We start from the raw sequence: 19,159 nt of genomic DNA, 5'->3' as shown, positions 1-19,159 counted from the left end.
GGAGCACCAAGAGTTCTCAGCTGTGCCTCTCTCAGGGAAGGAAAGATCAAGGAAGACTCAAGCCTCACATTGCACATCTAGCTGTACCAGCAAGCCACGCTCTGTCTCCATCACTGTGTGAGTCCTATTTATAACCCCCAAACATCATGTGTCCTCCACGTTCCTTGCCTCAGCATGGGCATCAAATCAGCCCAAGTCCACAGAGTCCTGACAAATGCAGCTCAACTACACAGTGTAAAGCAGACCAATACATGTGCGCTCTTAGCAAAGAATCCTTCGTCACGTGTCCTTTCACATGCTTGCTTTAGCAGAACATTTCTCCCCTGTGTCTGCTTCAGTGAAACATTCCTTCCTGAGTCGGCCTTAGCTTTTCACACCTGTGTCCACTTTAACAAAATGTTCTTCCACATGTTTGCCCCAGCAAAACACCATCCAACGACTTTCCAAAGAACCCTTAAGTTTCTACTCTACGTGTATATTAGGTATTATACCTCCCTTTGATAGCCTTTATCCACAATGTTACCCAGATTATAGAACACAAGAAAGTATGTTCCTAAATAGACTGGTTTATATATAATTTAAATTTTAATTTTTCATCTCTTCTATCAGTTTTAGTCAAACCAGAAATAAATTCAATGACACTAAAGCTTCTGATGACTGACGTAAACAACACTTTTATAACCCATTTTCTGTCTATTTCAAAGTTAATTCCATTTCAGAGTTGGTTTCCGACTATGAACTTAAAGAAATAGAATAAATACAAAGAAAAGAAGTTGAACTTGTTAACCATCAATTTTTAAATTAATGAAGATTCCAGAGTGTGGACTGACTGATTTTTACAGCCCCTATTGCTGGCACCTCAGAGGACAGAGGAAGGAGAGTGCTATCTGTGTCTCATGGGCTATGCTCCCGAAGGGTCAGGGCTTGGCTTGGGGGAACCAGCAATGCAAGGTTCTGTCCACCACACAATCCTGCCTTTTCTCCCAAGAGCTTCTGTGACCATGTGGTGTGGAATGGTACCTCAAAACTTTTGAGGTACTTCTCTGTTGCTAGAGGGAATTTAGTGAATATGTATGGTCAGACTTTCTACTTCAGACATCTGAAGCCTGACTCAGCAACTCTTATTACATAGACAAGACAGTCCTTTCTAAAATGAAACCTACCACCAGGTGACTGGATCATTCACACAACATAAACTAACTCATCTTAAGCATTCACCCCATCATCCAGATTTAAAGAAAAACAAACAAACTAGGAATTAAGCAGAAAATTCCTTTGATTAAGAGGCTTTCAATACATTTACAGAAATGAAAACAACTCAGTATAGTTTCTGTCCCAAGGTCAAAATGGCTGATAGAAGACAGGGGAATGGAGACAAAGTTTGTGAGGCACAAACAGACCGAATAGAATTCGTTTATTCCAGATCTTACCCCCAGGATGGATTTGATTTGGCTTATGATAACATGATACATAGAAAATAATGAGAATAAAGGTATAAAATCAGAGAGAGGAGATGAGACACTGTGAGTCTAAATGAATCCAACATGTTGGTTCACCTTTCATAAGCCTTATTTAGTGAACTGACATGTCTACAACACAGATAGAATGGGTAACCTGCATGTTTTATTTCAGTTCTAGCTGACCAGGTCAGAGGTGGGGGTTGGGGGGAGACAAGTCAAGAACATGAAGGAGTGCCATAAAAGACCAGTGCTTTGAGTTCTACTGATGTGTATACAGACAGTGAGCACATTACATGATCCACTAATGAGGGTAGCAGGGTCAAGAATATAGCTAATGCTTTATAGTTACACACAAAGGAGAGACTTGGAACTTTAGAATCTGGCTTTTCAAAAAGCCTGACTATTTCCCCCATAAGCCTGAGACGATCCAGTCAACCTGACTGAGTGGCATTCTTGGCACACCAGGCAGAAACATTTCTCCTGGCTTACAAGCAATTCTTACAGAAGTCGGAGCTTGGTTGATGCTGGCAAACAGGGGTCACGGAGAGTAAATATTGTGAGACTTTATTTTTAAGTCTGGCATCCTGGGATTTCTCAGAGTCAGAATTGCTCAGCCAGAGGTTGGTGAGAGGTTATATGGCTTGCGACACACAGCGAGGGATCCCAAGACAGACTGGAGAGTGTTTCTGTCTGTTCTATGCTGGTCTGCAGTTCAAGAGAAGAGTCTATGGAGGGACTCTAGGCAGCCAGAACATGGCGAACATGGCTCTGGCAGACACTGCCCTTCTCCCCCATTCCCTCTGCCTTACTTAAAAAAAAAAACACACAATAGATTACATTTCCAAAGCCAGCCATCCAGGTCTATTCCCTTAGTTGGCCACTTCCACCCTCAGAGAGACTCCAGGTCCAGACATGGAGGTACTGAAGCCCAGCAATCAAAAGCTCCCTTGTTTCACCTAAATAATATGCTCAGTTAGAATTACACACCTCACCCTAGCATGGGGTTTCCCCTTTTACCTTTCTAAACTGCCATTTTCCTATGAGCCACATCGGTCTCCCCTCTATCCAAAGGCAGTCCTGTCTTCTCTCCTGGACAAATACTCCTCCCTTTCTCCCTTATTCTTTTCTTTTTCTCCCATTTCCTCTGTCTCCTGCCTTTGTCTCTTATCCCCTGGCCTTTGTTCCTCTGGGGCAAATAAACCTCATTTGTGCTGAGAACTTGGTCGTGGGGGTCCTGAGCCAGTATCGATCCTTTCAGTAGTGCATACCGGCTCCTAAGCCTCCAGCGTTAATTGTGATACCCAATGGTCCTGCTTGACTGTCTCTATCCATGAGTCTTTTTGTTAAACTTCTGATAGGTTGGCTGCCATGTGTTATGTTGTATCATGGGATACAAGAATGTCCCTTGGTTCTCTGCCAAGACCTCCATTTAATGTTTTATTGCCAAAGTCTTTAGGTTTGGGATTCTCCCAGTCCTGTTCCAAATACAGCCCATTCTCTTAGGCAGAGCAATGAGAAGACAGTAGCTCGCTTCTCCCAGAATGACACTGGCAAGCAGAACCCCAAGTGCACAGTCTTGAGCCCTTTGCTTTGGGATCTTCCTATCCGAATTCCCAGCATTGGGACTGGAGTGTGCAGTACCATGGTCAGCTTTCTACATGGTATCTTGGGAGCCAACCTCAGTATGTTCATGAGACAAACATCTCAATGCCCTATAACCAGGCATTTTTTTTTAGTCTTTATTGATGATAATAATACAATAATAACACAAAGCTAACATCTATTAATCACTTACTGAGGACTAAGGCATGTGTCATGGGCCATGTCATTCAGTCCTCTTTAACAAAGTAAATACTACTGGCTGACAGTCTTAGTACTAGTTTAAAGTATAGAGCTATGGCAAGTAAGAGATGTGGCTCAAAATCAGAGGCCCCTAGAAGGGTTATGTTGTTCTTCACAGAACTACTGTTGATCACTGTCCAGCTTTCATAGTATTGCTGGGGAAATGGCATAAGGAAACATTTTTTTTTTGGGGGGGATGTTATATGTTTCATATAATCCATTACTGATTTTCATTTCTAAACCTCAAAATTGCTGTTGTACTAAGCATTTTATCATAAGTATTTTCATCTCATTGAATTTGTGTTTGATACAACTTAGGTCTTCACTTCAGCTTTCGCTTCCTTAGAACCTGACAATTCTTTAATCAGTTTGCCTAGCACAGAATCTGATATTAACTCTAGAGCTGCTCACTGTGTGCTACCTTCACAGACACTATTAGGAACTTGCCTAGTAAAGAAATGCCAAGGAATTTATTCAATAAAATTCTTTCCCCAAGAATACTTAGAGTCTCTTTCAAGTGTAATCATCAGTTATAATATTTCCTTGGGTGGGTTATGATATGTAGTTGGGATTGAGACATCAGTCTAGTTCTTGTGAAGGCAGGTGTGAGAGTAGTTAACACTTCCTTCCTTGGACTTTAAGGAAAGCATGTTTCTCTTTATACATAGCTGGGCCCCATCCCATCAGCTGAAACCCTTATGCTGAAAAGGAGGAAGAAATTCTGTCTCCCCCAAGCAGGAAGCCTTTCTGTCTCTACACTGATGCTGCAACACCATTTCCTCTGGATTTGTCTGGTTCATTTCAGACTTGCTAGCTTCTACAAGCATGTGAGACATTTTAGAAGTCACTCTCTCCCACCCTCTCCCTTAATTTCATGACCTCTTCCCACAACTCATTGTCTCTTTCCCTTCCTCTCCTTTCTCCCTACTTCTCTTTCTGGAGATACATTTTCTTTGTCATTCTCTTTATTAGTCAGAGTTTTTCACACACATGAAAAAATTGTTTTCCTCCTAGAGAATGACTAAGAGCAGAGAGGAAGATGTAGTGAAGACAGAGAAATGGAGATTGCTGAGGAAATTTTTCCTAACCATGACCCTGACTGCAAATCCTCATTCTAAAAGCATGGGTCACTCAAGGAAGCTCATATATTCCTTTGTGGGATTATTTTGTATATTGGAATGGAAATTTCCTATCATTAGACCTTTCAACTTTTATTCTTCAAACAAGTTTCCTGAGGATGTTTGAGTAAGTTGGTGGATTAGAATTTATCTCCATGGTTTGGGCAAAGAAGAAAAATCAGTATAAGAAAAAAGTACACAGAGAGATAGGGTGAGCATTGGAAGTTCAAAAGGGAGAGAGAAGAGAGCTGAACAATGCTTAGAGAAAGAAGATGAGAAGAATCACCAGAGTTTTTTTTTCCCTCTGCTACATACAGAGCTTCAAAGAGAAGGCTATTCAATAGAAAGATCCCTCAAATAATACAGGAAAGATATGTGGACAAGAGGGACAGAAAGTGTAACACAAACATGAAAAGCAAAGAAGCATGATTAAAATATTGTAACTCCAGCTAATGAATTAGAAAAGTGAAGTGGATAAAATGGTTCAAAAATTCTATGTGTAAAAGTGATCTATGACCTCAAAGAAATCAAAACTAAGAGGATAGACAAAGCATACATAATCAATCCAAGAGTTGGAGAGAAAAGTCAAAATTAGGAAGTCTGGCAGTATGGATGAAACATTTACAGAGCCAAAAAAGAAAATTATCAAGAATGCAATTTTATTTAAATTCTTTTATCTTTTAAAAAAATTTTAAATTAAAAATAATAACAAAACTTTAATTTAAAATAATAGTAAAAAAACCAGAAAGAATTAAATAAAATAAAGAAAAAACTGTGAAGAATTATCACAATAGACTCAACCTATCAGACGAAAAGAATGTCAAGGAGCATAAACAACATTGAGGAATGTGGCATCAAACATCAAGAAAAAAGAAGCCAATGACCATGGCCATGATGACAACTTTATAAACTGTGGGACATGATCAAGACATAAAATCTACAATGGGTTGAAAGTAAGAACTGTGATAAACACTAAAGTCATTGAGAATCTATTCAGTAACAAAAAGAGAAAATTCCCCAAGTTTAGGGAAAGAAGTGTGAATCCAATCACGAGAAGGTTTTAAAATCCCAAATGGACATGATGACAGAACTTTTCTATGGAACTTTACAAGCAAGACCCCCACAGTACAAAAGAAAGGAAAGATATCACAGAAAAGTGCCAAGTCAGAAAAAACAAACACATTAGAATAATCTTACAGTGTGACACAAACCTTAAAGGCTAGAAAATCAGGGAAGGGTATATTTCAAACTTAGAAAGTAAAAGTAAGAGTGACCAAAATTGCGACATACAGAAGAGTAAATTAAGACAGATGAAGAGGATGATAAGGAGCTAATAAGAGCAAAGTACTATTATATTCATCATAAGGGAGATAGCATAATAAGACCTATTATTTTGTATGTTAATAAAAAAGTAAGTACAAACAATAAAATTCACTTTCTCCATATCTTGTGTCGTCTTGTATTTCCTTCTGAATTCTACTGGTAAGAGGCAGCGCTGCTCATCACAAGTTAGCATACAACAGAATTATGCGTCATAGTGACTTTAGAAGTTCACTGTGGTCTTAAAAGTTCACTCTTACATTAGATTCCAATTTTGTGCTTGAAGGTAACAAAGTAAAACAAAACAAGCAAAAAACACCCCACAACCAATAACTGGTTCCCGGGGTTAAAATAATCTGCAGGCTTTCATAAGGCTATTCCGAGAAGAAATAGCGTATTAAGGGAAGATGATCTTACCATTTATGAGTCTCTGTCAGGGCAGTCTCTTGTGACTCTTGGTCAATTTTAGCTGAAAATGCAAGAGAAAGACATGAAATAGGTACAGGGCTTTAGCATCTCACAGACTACACAATCTAAACAACACGGAGTTGATGAAATTAGGAATTCTAATGTTCTCCAACCAAATATTATCTTAACCCTGTTAATGTCAGTGATATGGTAGAAATATTATCAAATTTGATTAAATTGACATACAGAACTATGTCACATACTAGCATGTGAGAACACAGGATTCTTACATAACCAACCCAAACTTTTAGGTTATGAATAATTTCTTTACATTTGACACAGTGACCTAAAGAATGGAAACACTACTTTCGTTGTTACACTAAATGTTCAGGGACCCAAACACCAACACAGGTTCAAATACCAAATTGGGAATTAAAACAAATGAAACTGACACACATTTTAAACTTCTTGTAGCCATACTCTAGGGGACAGATCTCAAGTGACTAATTATGATCTGTTCTGATGGGGGACTTTATTATTCACTCATTTATCTGCTATAATATGTTTGTCAGTGCTATGGATCAAACCTAGAGCCTTGCCTATGCCAGACAAGTGCTCTACCATGAAGCTTCAAACTTACATTTATTTGCTCTATATTTTTTCTCTAAAAATAAAGATGTCTAACAGGAAGCCACAGATATGATTTAGGATGGTGGAAAGGTTTCATACTGATTAAACATCACGTAGACACTCCAAAACTAAAACATATGACAGCAATTTCCACCTTCTTTCCAAGAAGTTCTGTAAATATTCTATGACTTTCCTCTCTTCCTCTTTGTGCATATATATTTGGCATAAATGTTTCAGAGACGCTTAGCAAGACACTCATTATTTTCAGTCTACTCTAAGGGATGGAAAAACATTAGTAATAACTATAGCTAGAATATCACCAAACTGTAGGACAATACAGAAAAATATCATCACCAAACCTACACAACTTTCATAATGCACCTCTCACACACCAAAAAACAGATGTACACATGATAAAAAATACACAAATAGTAAATAAAGAAGTTATCTATTTATAAACCTTCCCCTGTGGTCACATTTGGGGCCATTTGGAGAAATCAGAAGGCAAAGTGGAGGAGGGTATGTTAATAGACTCTATAATCATAAAAAAAATTTGGCAGTGTTGATCAAATAAAACCCATGATGCTCTGGTTATTATTAAAGTGTCTCTCTCACTACTTAAAACACAATAGTGCAGCTTGACCTGGTTAATGTCTTACAAGTTTAAGACTGCTCTGGAGGGTCTGTACTGCATGTCGATTGTCTGGACACATGTTAGGCTAACACTCTCTTCCATGGATATCAGAATTTAACAAGGATGATTTGAGTTGGCAGCAGGAATTTTTGTCTTCTCCTTTCCTTTCCCTTCTTCGGACTTTAGATTGTTTACATGCATATACAGGTCAATCATTAGCCACTTGAAAGACTGGGATCCACATTAGATATTGTACTCAGAACAGACTCTAGAATGAACATACTGTCATAAAAAAAAAAAAAAACCTACCTTGAGCACGCCTGAAATAAAATGTGATTTGTTTCCAGACACAATTTTAGAATAACATAAAGTGCCTTCAGGGAGAAATATCAAAGGCAGCACAAATGAACAATCTTTGACAATGGGCAGTTTGCTTGTTTTCTTGAAAAATACACAGATTAAAAGAATTGATGGAATTTGATGGGAATCATTTCTAGAATAGTTTAGAAGATTCAAAAATGAGTTATGAAACTAAAAGCACATGAAACTGATGCTCTTGAGAACGTCTTTAATTCCCAATCAGATTAATGTGAGTCACATGATGTTTAACAATCAGGTTCACTTGTCAACATATGCAAATTATTTAGCACAATATCTATAATGACCAGTACATGTGAAGTAAACATCTTCCTTAAGTTTGGGAATTGAAGAGTTGAAAGATCTCTACGTGAGTCAACCACTGTTCTAATGTTTTGACATGATATCAAGATGCAGAGAATATATTCTTGTAGCTTTCCAAAAACTTATGCCCCTAAATCATGGTAAGTGGAATAAAGTGAGTCTTGTTAGTTCACAGTAATAATTCCTTTTGATGTCTACCAACCCAGCTCTTGTTTCTGTGTCTGAGAAAGTTGGCTTAAAAAAAAAATTAAAACCAAACCCACGTTAATCCAATGTGGCAGGAGATTGATCCTTACCAAAGAAATAAAACATAAAAACAGATCTCCTTACCAAACCGAATAACCATGCTACAATAATAAAATCGAATTGTAATAACAGGCAATGCTTGGGAGTCCTCCACTATCCATTATTTTCACGTGATTTTCAAGCTACAGGGATTTGTATATTGAAACTCTAATCAGCTTTGATAAACAGTCAAATTGGAGATGAAGGGGAATGCATTAAAGGCTAAATTTCAACTCTGAATGCAGAGTCAACAATTCAAGGAGCCTGGGCAGATTTCTTTTTGTAGTGCAATCTGAAGAAGAAAAATAAAAAAAAAAATCCATTCTGAGAGTGACACGTGGTGGCACAGGTCTGTTATCCCAGAGCACAGGAAGTAGAGTGCAGGTCAGGGAATCAAACTTTGAGGGCATTCTGATCTACACTGTGAGACCTTGTCTCAAACCCAAGAGCAGGGGATGTAGCTGAATGGTAGGGCACTCTCCTACTGCCTGCCATGCCTTTGTTCAACCTAACAGAAAGCCTTAAAAACTGGAGTGCTTGAGTTCAGGGATAGCGATTCCCCCTGAAGTCCTTTTATTGTTGAGGATAGTTTTAGCTATCCTGGGTTTTTGTTATTCCAGATGAATTTGCAAATTGTTCTGTCTAACTCTTTGAAGAATTGGATTGGTATTTTGATGGGGATTGCATTGAATCTGTAGATCGCTTTCCCTGAACTCAAGCAGTATTACAGAGCAATAGTGATAAAAACTGCATGGTATTGGTACAGAGACAGACAGATAGACCAATGGAATAGAATTGAAGACCCAGAAATGAACCCACACACCTATGGTCACTTGATTTTTGACAAAGGAGCCAAAACCATCCAATGGAAAAAAGATAGCATTTTCAGCAAATGGTGCTGGTTCAACTGGAGGTCAACATGTAGAAGAATGCAGATCGATCCATGCTTATCACCCTGTACAAAGCTTAAGTCCAAGTGGATCAAGGACCTCCACATCAAACCAGACACACTCAAACTAATAGAAGAAAAACTAGGAAGCATCTGGAACACATGGGCACTGGAAAAATTTCCTGAACAAAACACCAATGGCTTATGCTCTAAGATCAAGAATCGACAAATGGGATCTCATAAAACTACAAAGCTTCTGTAAGGCAAAGGACACTGTGGTTAGGACAAAACGGCAACCAACAGATTGGGAAAAGATCTTTACCAATCCTACAACAGATAGAGGCCTTATATCCAAAATATACAAAGAACTCAAAAGTTAGACGCAGGGAGACAAATAACCTTATTAAAAAATGGGGTTCAGAGCTAAACAAAGAATTCACAGCTGAGGAATGCCGAATGGCTGAGAAACACCTAAAGAAATGTTCAACATCTTTAGTCATCAGGGAAATGCAAATCAAAACAACCCTGAGATTTCACCTCACACCAGTGAGAATGGCTAAGATCAAAAACTCAGGTGACAGCAAATGCTGGCGAGGATGCGGAGAAAGAGGAACACTCCTCCATTGTTGGTGGGATTGCAGACTGGTACAACCATTCTGGAAATCAGTCTGGAGGTTCCTCAGAAAATTGGACATTGAACTGCCTGAGGATCCAGCTATACCTCTCTTGGGCATATACCCAAAAGATGCCCCAACATATAAAAAAGACACGTGCTCCACTATGTTCATCGCAGCCTTATTTATAATAGCCAGAAGCTGGAAAGAACCCAGATCCCTTCAACAGAGGAATGGATACAGAAAATGTGGTACATCTACACAATGGAATATTACTCAGCTATCAAAAACAACGACTTTATGAAATTCGAGGCAAATGGTTGGAACTGGAAAATATCATCCTGAGTGAGCTAACCCAATCACAGAAAGACATACATGGTATGCACTCACTGATAAGTGGCTATTAGCCCAAATGCTTGAATTACCCTAGATGCCTAGAACAAATGAAACTCAAGACGGATGATCAAAATGTGAAGGCTTCACTCCTTCTTTAAAAGGGGAACAAGAATACCCTTGGCAGGGAAGAGAGAGGCAAAGATTAAAACAGAGACTGAAGGAACACCCATTCAGAGCCTGCCCCACATGTGGCCCATACATATACAGCCACCCAATTAGACAAGATAGATGAAGCAAAGAAGTGCAGACCGACAGGAGCCGGAGGTAGATCGATCCTGAGAGACACAGCCAGAATACAGCAAATACAGAGGCGAATGCCAGCAGCAAACCACTGAACTGAGAACGGGACCCCATTGAAGGAATCAGAGAAAGAACTGGAAGAGCTTGAAGGGGCTTGAGACCCCATATGTACAACAATGCCAAGCAACCAGAGCTTCCAGGGACTAGCTACTACCTAAAGACTATACATGGACTGACCCTGGACTCTGACCTCATAGGTAGCAATGAATATCCTAGTAAGAGCACCAGTGGAAGGGAAGCCCTGGGTCCTGCTAAGACTGAACCCCAGTGAACTAGACTGTGGGGGGAGGGTGCAATGGGGGGGGTGGGGAGGGAACACCCATACAGAAGGGGAGGGGAGGGGATGTTTGCCCGGAAAACGGGAAAGGGAATAAAACTCGAAATGTAAATAAAAAATACTCAAGTTAAAAAAAAAAAAAAAAAAAAAAAATGGAGTGCACACATTGTCTAGCATGGGGCTTTACACAGACAGACAATCAAGGATTTGCTACTCGAGTCTTCCTTTTGGGCCACTCTTAAAAACAAAAACTCAGAGTATGGTAATTGTATAAAATGAGAGGTTTCTCTGTGATGTGAACATAGATGTTTGATGCTAACTCAACGGTGTAGCAAGCTTTGCCAGCTTGGGGTACTGAAGATGAACCCTGCAGACTGAAATAAAATGGCACTGTGACCAGTAAAAATCTGCCTTCATATAGGGGCAGGGTACAATCTTTTCATGCAGTGATCAAAATCTCAGCATAGGTGTATCTGCAGAGACTCATTAAGTCTTTATTAAAGGTGACATGGAAATTAAGATAACTTGCTACATGTACCACAAAAATGGTTTTCTGAATATTTAAATTTCCTAAATTTTTTTTTCTGAAATAAAAGATGACTTGTGGCAGGCTAGAGAGGTGGCTCCGTGGCTGGCGATGCTTTACTCTATAAGCCTAGTGACGTGAGTTTGATTACCAGGAGCCATGTAAAGATGGAAGGAAAGGGCAGACTCTGCTAATTTGTCACTTGACCTCGACACAGACAGATGGACAGAGAGACAGATGGAAAGACAGACAGATACATTCACATGTAAGTAAAATATAAACAAATTGCACATAGGTAATTTTGAATGGTGCACCTGATTCTTTGAAGTATTATAAAAGCCCAGGTTCTTCTGGGTAGTATTTCCTTATAGATGCAAAATCAGCTATCAGCAAAAGATTATGATTAAACTAAGCTCTATGAATAATATAAAAAATGGGGAAGAAAATATTTACATTTCAGGATCCATGTATGATTACATTCCTACTCTTCAGAGGAAAGAGGCTCTCTCTCTCTCTCTCTCTCTCTCTCTCTCTCTCTCTCTCTCTCTCTCTCTCTGATACTATGATGATGTGATAGCCCTCCAGTCAATTCTAGACTGATTAGGGACTATATCTTTGTGGCATAGCATAGCACTTGCCTAAAATAAATAAAGCCTTGGCAAGTAGCAGCACAAACCAACCAACCAAACTTACCAGGATTCTAAGTGAAGATTTACAGGAAAGCCAAAGGAACACTTAAAATGGACGAATTGGCACAAGGCTGGGTTGGGTAGGTTTGAAGTGCTAAGATGTTAACAAATTGCCTGGGTTCTCTCTGCCAGTTTTCCTGGTGGTGTCCTTGGCCACTTTGGACACATGTGTCTGCATAATGGTTGGTGATACCAACTGTTACCCAATACCACCTCTCCACAGTTCAAGTCTCCAGAAGTCACTTGTACAACTGCTACCAGGAAAGTTACCCAAACTCTCTCCAGTGTCTTTTTCCTTCAGCTTCTAGATTCTTCTACTGCCAGTGTTTATGTCTTGCATATTATTAAGTTAGACAAACCTGGTTTACATTCTAGTTTAGGACAAGACTGTGGTAGGCTTTAATAACTGTGACCCTCACTTTTATGGCAGTCTTTCTGCGTGAGACTGGAGTGGAATTTTCTTTTTCATTGAGTTGGTTCATAGAGAAAGAAGTTAGTTAATTCAGTACTGACCTGGAAGCAAAACCCAGCTGATTGAGTTTAAGGAAAATGACAAAGAGGAACATGGTTTGAATAGACAATCCCCAGAGAGTATCAACAACTATCATTCTAATAGACACAGTACTGTTATTAAAGAGAAATGGACGCTGGGGAAGTGGTTCAGTCAACTGCTGATCCTCAAAGGTGAGCTGAGCCATAGATATTATTAAACCAAACAGAACGGCTGCTACTCTTTAGCCTTTAGTTTTAGGTGGGAGAGATCCGGAATTTGGAGCAGAGACTGCAACAGACAGACAAAACAGAAAGGCACCACTAAACTCCTTAGGAGGCAGCCTTCATTGTTTATGTGGTTTTATTTGTGTTCATTTATTTTAGTATTAAGATGCAAGACTATCCTCCTAGTCTGATTCTTCCAAAGGCTTGGTGACTCTGTGTCCCTGAGCATGGGAGTGGCTAAAGCTAGCCCTCACGATGGTATCTTCTCAGGCAGCCCAGATGCGCCTTACCCAAGAGAATCTCTGGCACCACAAATTATTCCTGGTGGTTGTTGCCCTACTAAGTTAGTCTTCTGACCCTATGATTTGTGTCTCTGGTCTCTGTCTGGCTCCAGACTCTTTGGCAATGTGAGGTATTTCTGCTGACCTTGTTCCAAGCGACTGAGTAAGCAGAGGCACGGAACGGACGCCCTTTCTGATCTCCAGCTTTCATGAGGGAATAGCACATATTCTCAGGTAATTGGAGACAGAGTTGCCTCTGAGTAATATCAGATGGAAGGCAACTCAGAGCCCTTTCATCTACTTGTCTAGGCTCTAAATCTTTGTGCTATTTTTCCTTTTATTTAAAGTGTTAACTAGTTTTTGTTTATAATTAGCTATGAATGTGCATTTGGATCGCTTTTAAGTGCAGCCAGTGTGGCTTATTCCTTTAGACAGATGTACAGCCTATCCTCTGAGTCATTTGAGGTTGTCACTTAACTGCAAATATATTGCTTTGGTTTTGTGATTTCTAAGACACTCCTCCTTTTGACAATGTACTAAAAGTCAAGTAAATTTGGGAAGGTTAGATCTGTCACACTGAATGATACTGAGAGTATCTTTCCTTTGACAGAGAAAGGAAGAGTCAAGTCTCCCTGCACTTCATTCCCCTCTCCAATGCTGCTAATGCTTTTTGGATAATAAAACATGCATCGTAGACTGCTCTGGGAGGGAGAAAGCCTGGATCTTGCAAATATCACATTAAAGTTGGCCTTTGCAGTAATTCATGGCTAACTTTTAATACTGAAGACATGTAAAAATGTATACTATTTTTCCTATATAGACATCTATAAGCATTACATATTAATGTTTGTTATTAAAAACCTAAGAAACATACAATGGAAAATAATGTACACATCAAAAATTTGATACATGTGGCTTGTAGCAAAACTCAAAGTACAGCAAAGTCATACACGGTGATTATCCAGCCTGATGTATAGGAAAATATTCAGTATACACACACATGCTGAACCCTTGGTAAATATTGTTGCAAGAAAGACTTGTCTATTTCCACCTGGAAAAATTCTGGAAACTATTTTTAAACAAACTATACCTGGAAGCTATATGTTACTACATTTATCCACTTTGGAAATTTCTGGTCTATGTCTACTAATGTCATATAAAAATGAAGGCACACTCAGGGCTACTTCATTTTCTCCATTTGCTGAGAAATAACCATGCTACCAAAGCAGTCTGGATTATGCACTGATATCCGTCAACAGAACCCAAATCACTAAAACCTTGTGTGAAAACTGAACATACATATCTCAAGGCTGAGCTTTCAATATTAAAAGCAATATTCACTAAATCTGGTAGATCTGAAACATCAAAATATAAAGCAGCTGGAAATAAAAATCTGAAAATCATAAAAGCTTCCTTAGTGGGTTTTCTTTTTTCCCTAATATTACTTGCCAAAACAACATTTGAAGATGAGGGTATTTCAATCCTAGAAATCAAAGCCACTTAAATCAATACTCCAATATTTTAAGAAATAGTTGAGTATCTATTGCATTTTGTGAACCATTTGTTGGGGCTCCTGTAGTGGTATCTTTGCAAAGTCTTTTGCATGAAGAAAATCATCAATGGGAGAGAAGTTATGGTCATGTAATTAAATGACAACAGTAGAGTATTACAGTTCACATGCATATTACCAGGCTGGCTTTACATGTAATAGCGCACAATAATAAACCGTGTGAAAAGGCACTTTATTTCAGTTTACAGTCTGCAAATTAAAAGGGAAAAAGTCACACAAGGTATTAGAAGTAAATATTACATGAAAGAGGCAGGATAAAAATCCATGCCCACGGATGCCGAAGCTGGAACACTGTCACTCATGAGCACAACAGAATGACACCTTTGTTTGCCTACTGAGAAAAACACAAAAGATCAGGAATCAAAGGCGTTTGGGTTTTGAGTATAATGATGAAGTTCTAGGCAGAATAAGACAGAGACTGGCAAATGTATACGAACACAAGGCTCTCAAGCAAACACCAAGGTGTCAAGAAGGAAGGTATAGGGAGAGACGGTGGGAAGGATAATAGGGAATAGGCCTCAAAAGGCCTTGTTGGGAAGTATGTGTAGATAGCTCCTATGGTGTAATTAACACACACACACACACACACACACACACACACACACACACACACACACACACACACACACCCCAAAAAAAAACAGAGTGAAGGAAACATATTTCTGCCCAGTCTAAAGTAGGGAGATGCACTTTGAAAGAAGTCATGCACTGCTGGACAGTCCTGGGCCCAAGCTTCGCCTACCTCTAATCAACTGGGAAAGTAGATAAAATGCAGGAGGTAACAGTTTTCTTCCAGTAGTGCATGGGTGACATAGGGGGATGAGCTCTTCTCAGGGAGCTCTTCCCCCAAGTCTCTAGATTTCTTTCTGAAAGTCAGTTTGCAGACGCTGTGTCTTGGAAGTGACAGCTCACAGACAAGTGATCTTGGGGGGGGTTGAGCAGATACAGATGAGTCTCTGGGGAGGTGAAAGTGGCTGCAAGTCAAGGAGCAGAGGTCCAGAGAGGAAATGAAGCTTTCATCACAGCAGAGAAAGAAATTGTCCCCAAGGTCTCTCTGAGTTTTGCTGAATATTAAGTCTACAGGGGACTACTATAAATCTAAGCAAAGATGTACTTAAACAAAAACAATACTCATCCCTACCCTCCAAGGTCCTTCAAGGTCAAAGTGAAAATCTGCTGTCTAAAAAGCCCAGCAGAGGACAGGTCTAGAGTAGTCATAAGAGCCTTTGGAAGGTGAGACATCACAGTAGTAGATTCACAGCGATGTTTACTTTGAATTCGTCTGAGTAGGTCTTAAAAGGAGGTGTTAACTAAAAGGCTTTGGACTGAATCTTGTCGCATATTTAAATGATATACCCAAATGAAGCCAAATACTCTGTAGGGGAATTTGCATAAGGCAAAGAAATGGATGGTATCTTCAGTCTCTAGCAAGAATATAACCCTGCAAATACAATCCACAATCTTCCACTGCATTTTGGGTATTGGAATGTTCTGCTAAGCCATCAGATTACACACACACGCACGCACACACATACACACACGCACGCACGCACACACACACATACACACACACACGCACACATACACACACACATACACACACACGCACACACACACACGCACACACACACGGTATCTATGACTTAGTGTCTGTTAAAGGCTTGGTTCCCAAATGTCATGCCACTGACAGATGGTAGCACTCTTAGGGTGTGGCCTATTGAAGGGATATTGGGTCATTAGGCTTTGCCCTTGAAGGAAATATCAGATATCAGGGCAAAAATCTTTCCTCTTTTTCCTCTATCCACCATGTCTTTTGCCCACCCTCCTCCTCCTTTGTTTTTTCCTTTTGCCTCTCAATCACAGGAGGCATGCTGGCTTTTTCTGCCAAAAACTCCCAAAACAACAGGGCCAACATGACCTTGGAATAAAACCTCAGAAGCCATTAATCAAAATAAAGCATTCCTCTGTTCCAATGGGTCACTTCAGGCCTTTTGTCACAGTAAGAGAAAGCTGCCTAGCACAACTGCTCAAAAATAGAATCTACACAGGTTTTTACAAGAATTCTAATGTGACAATAATTTTGCACCTGGAAATCCACACTCTGAAAAGTGTTAAAGAAAAGAAAACCTTACATCTATATAAACCAAGGAAAAGATCTGAGCATGAATACTAAATATGCTTTCCCTTAAAATGAAAATTTTAACCTGACTGAAAATTAGAAGTAAGATAGTATTTTGTTATAATATGTACACAACTAAAGTACACAACAGTAGCAATAATTACAGGAGAAATAGAGGATTGTCATTGTCTGATTTTTTGTATCAGTGAAGAAATGGTGAAGATATGAGAACAATCCTGAAAATATACGTCAAAGATATATAGTGAATTAGCTAATACGGAAATAGGAAATACCATAGTCTATAAAAAAGTCAGAAAACATTATATGAGATAAACACACATAGATATAAAGATGATAAATGAAATGCAATAATATTTTTAACTAACTAATGATCTACATATTCCAACTAAAAATGCAGGGGCGGGGCAGAGGATTGTTAGACTGAAAACTTTCAGCTCTGTGCTGTCTAGTGGAAATCTACTTAAAATACAGACATGTACTTAGATTAGATTGAAAGTCAAAGAATAAAAATGGCCTTGTACAAACACTAATCACAATAAAGCTGACATGGCTCAATTAAAATTTGATGACTTAGACTTGAGAAGGAGAAATTCTGTTACAAAAAGGGGGCAGGGGCAAACACTGCCTTGAAGAGGTAATTCAACAGGAAGACAAACCAATTCTAATTATGCACGCTTCCATTGTCAGAGATTCAAAATACACAAAGCGAGATCTGTTATTTCCAAGAGGAAAAAAAATGAAACAAAACTGAAGGGAAAGGTGGGTGTGAGTGGCCGTAAGTAGTGATTCCAGCTCCCTTCCCTTCTCTCAGGAGCTGAGAGGTTGATGACACAATATAATGGTAACAAAAGAAAGAATGTAAAAGATCAAAGCAATACTGCCTTGTATGGTTATTTTCCTGGGAGGAGAATGAATTGAACTGCTGGGAAGAGAGGGTTAAGGGTACTTCTCCAGTTGAGAAGCTTATGCCATGATGCAGAAGAGGTAGTTGGAAAAAGAAGGAGAAGAATTGAAAATAATTAGGGTGGGGAAGATGGCTCAACAGATAAGAGTGTTTACTGCTCTTACAGGAGACCTGAGTTCAGTTTAGGGTACCCATATGGTGGTTCACACTTGCATGCCTATAACTCCAGTTTTAGGGAATCCAATGCCCTCTTCTAACCTTTCAGGCTTCTGCTGCCTGCAGATATGTGGTGCATGCACATAGCCTAGATTATATAAATATAAAAAGTCAACAGTAAAATAATTGAAAGTATCTAGTTTTCTGCTATAAGAACAACGAGGAAATTTGTTCAGAAATTCATGGCAGACTCAGCCTTGAGTAGACTTAATCATAAAATCATTCTGTTATTTATACATTAATTATGTCTCATGGAGGATGCATGGGTGGCATTCTAAACATAAATTTTGGATACATTAACATGAACATTCACACAGATCAGTAAGTACGACTAACATTTCACAGCCGATTACAGGTTAGAGGAAGGCTATCTATGCTCAGACAATAACATAATGCCAGTAGCTTGTAACAAGGAAAGGGACCCATGTTCCATGGCTGGTATCTTAAAGGCAAGAGATTACTTTGGGCTGGGAAAGTTGATGCCTTAAGGCTTAAGTAGAGTAGACTCAGGGGTAAGGAAAGCTAGGGAAGAGAACAGGGTGAGGCAGTTTAAGGAGAAACTGGCACCATGAATGAGGCTCTGTGGATCTGGCAGTTCAACACTTAAAATATGCACTACATACAACAAAGCATACATGCGGAGAAATAGATACAGTTACATAGAAGGAAAATGGCTGGTCGGCACAGAAATTAGCAAATACCTTTAGAAGCCTCTTTGCAATGAAAGAAAGTCAGCTGGAAGTACACCCTGATAAGAATTACTTTAAATACAGTTGAATAGTACAGAAGAAACAAGGTAGATGTCTATTTTCAACAATATTATGGACTTGCTAGACACAAGATATGCAGGGTTTTACACACACACACACACACACACACAAGATAGAATAAAATAAAATGAAAATGAATGCATGGCTGAATCTCATAGAAAACAAGGAAAATTCTCTGAGGCCATTGAAACAAAGAGGAGCAGGATTCCAAAGAGGTGGAGGGCAACATTTCCCAGGGCAAACACTGACTCTTACAACTTTTCCTTGCATGGACAACCAGGAAAAAATAAAAAGATGAACAGGCCAGAACCCTCTAAGGTATCCAAGAAACTACAAAGGATCACCCCATGAATGAGACATTGAGGATAAGTGTTGCCCCCACAGCAGCCCTGAATGGAAGGGGAATCCTGTTGTGCAACACAGAGGTGAACCCTCACATTGCACTGGGCACACAAAGTCCTGTACTAACGTGCAAGGAAAGAACTTATTTTA

The 19,159-nt window shown here is 39.3% G+C and overlaps 1 protein-coding gene across 1 annotated transcript in view; it reads right to left on the bottom strand.

The window, feature by feature from the left end:
* The window catches only part of Fmn2 (formin 2), a 309,451-nt gene that overhangs the window by 72,283 nt on the left and 218,009 nt on the right, over window positions 1-19,159 (bottom strand). The window contains 1 exon segment of the mRNA XM_032914755.1: window positions 6,158-6,209. Within this exon segment, the coding sequence (XP_032770646.1) occupies window positions 6,158-6,209 (52 nt within the window).

This window comes from Rattus rattus, chromosome 10 (genome assembly GCF_011064425.1).
Source record: "Rattus rattus isolate New Zealand chromosome 10, Rrattus_CSIRO_v1, whole genome shotgun sequence".
NCBI lineage: Eukaryota > Metazoa > Chordata > Mammalia > Rodentia > Muridae > Rattus > Rattus rattus.
The sequence above is the reverse complement of the archived record's forward strand: the minus strand, read 5'-3'. Positions and strand labels throughout refer to the sequence as shown.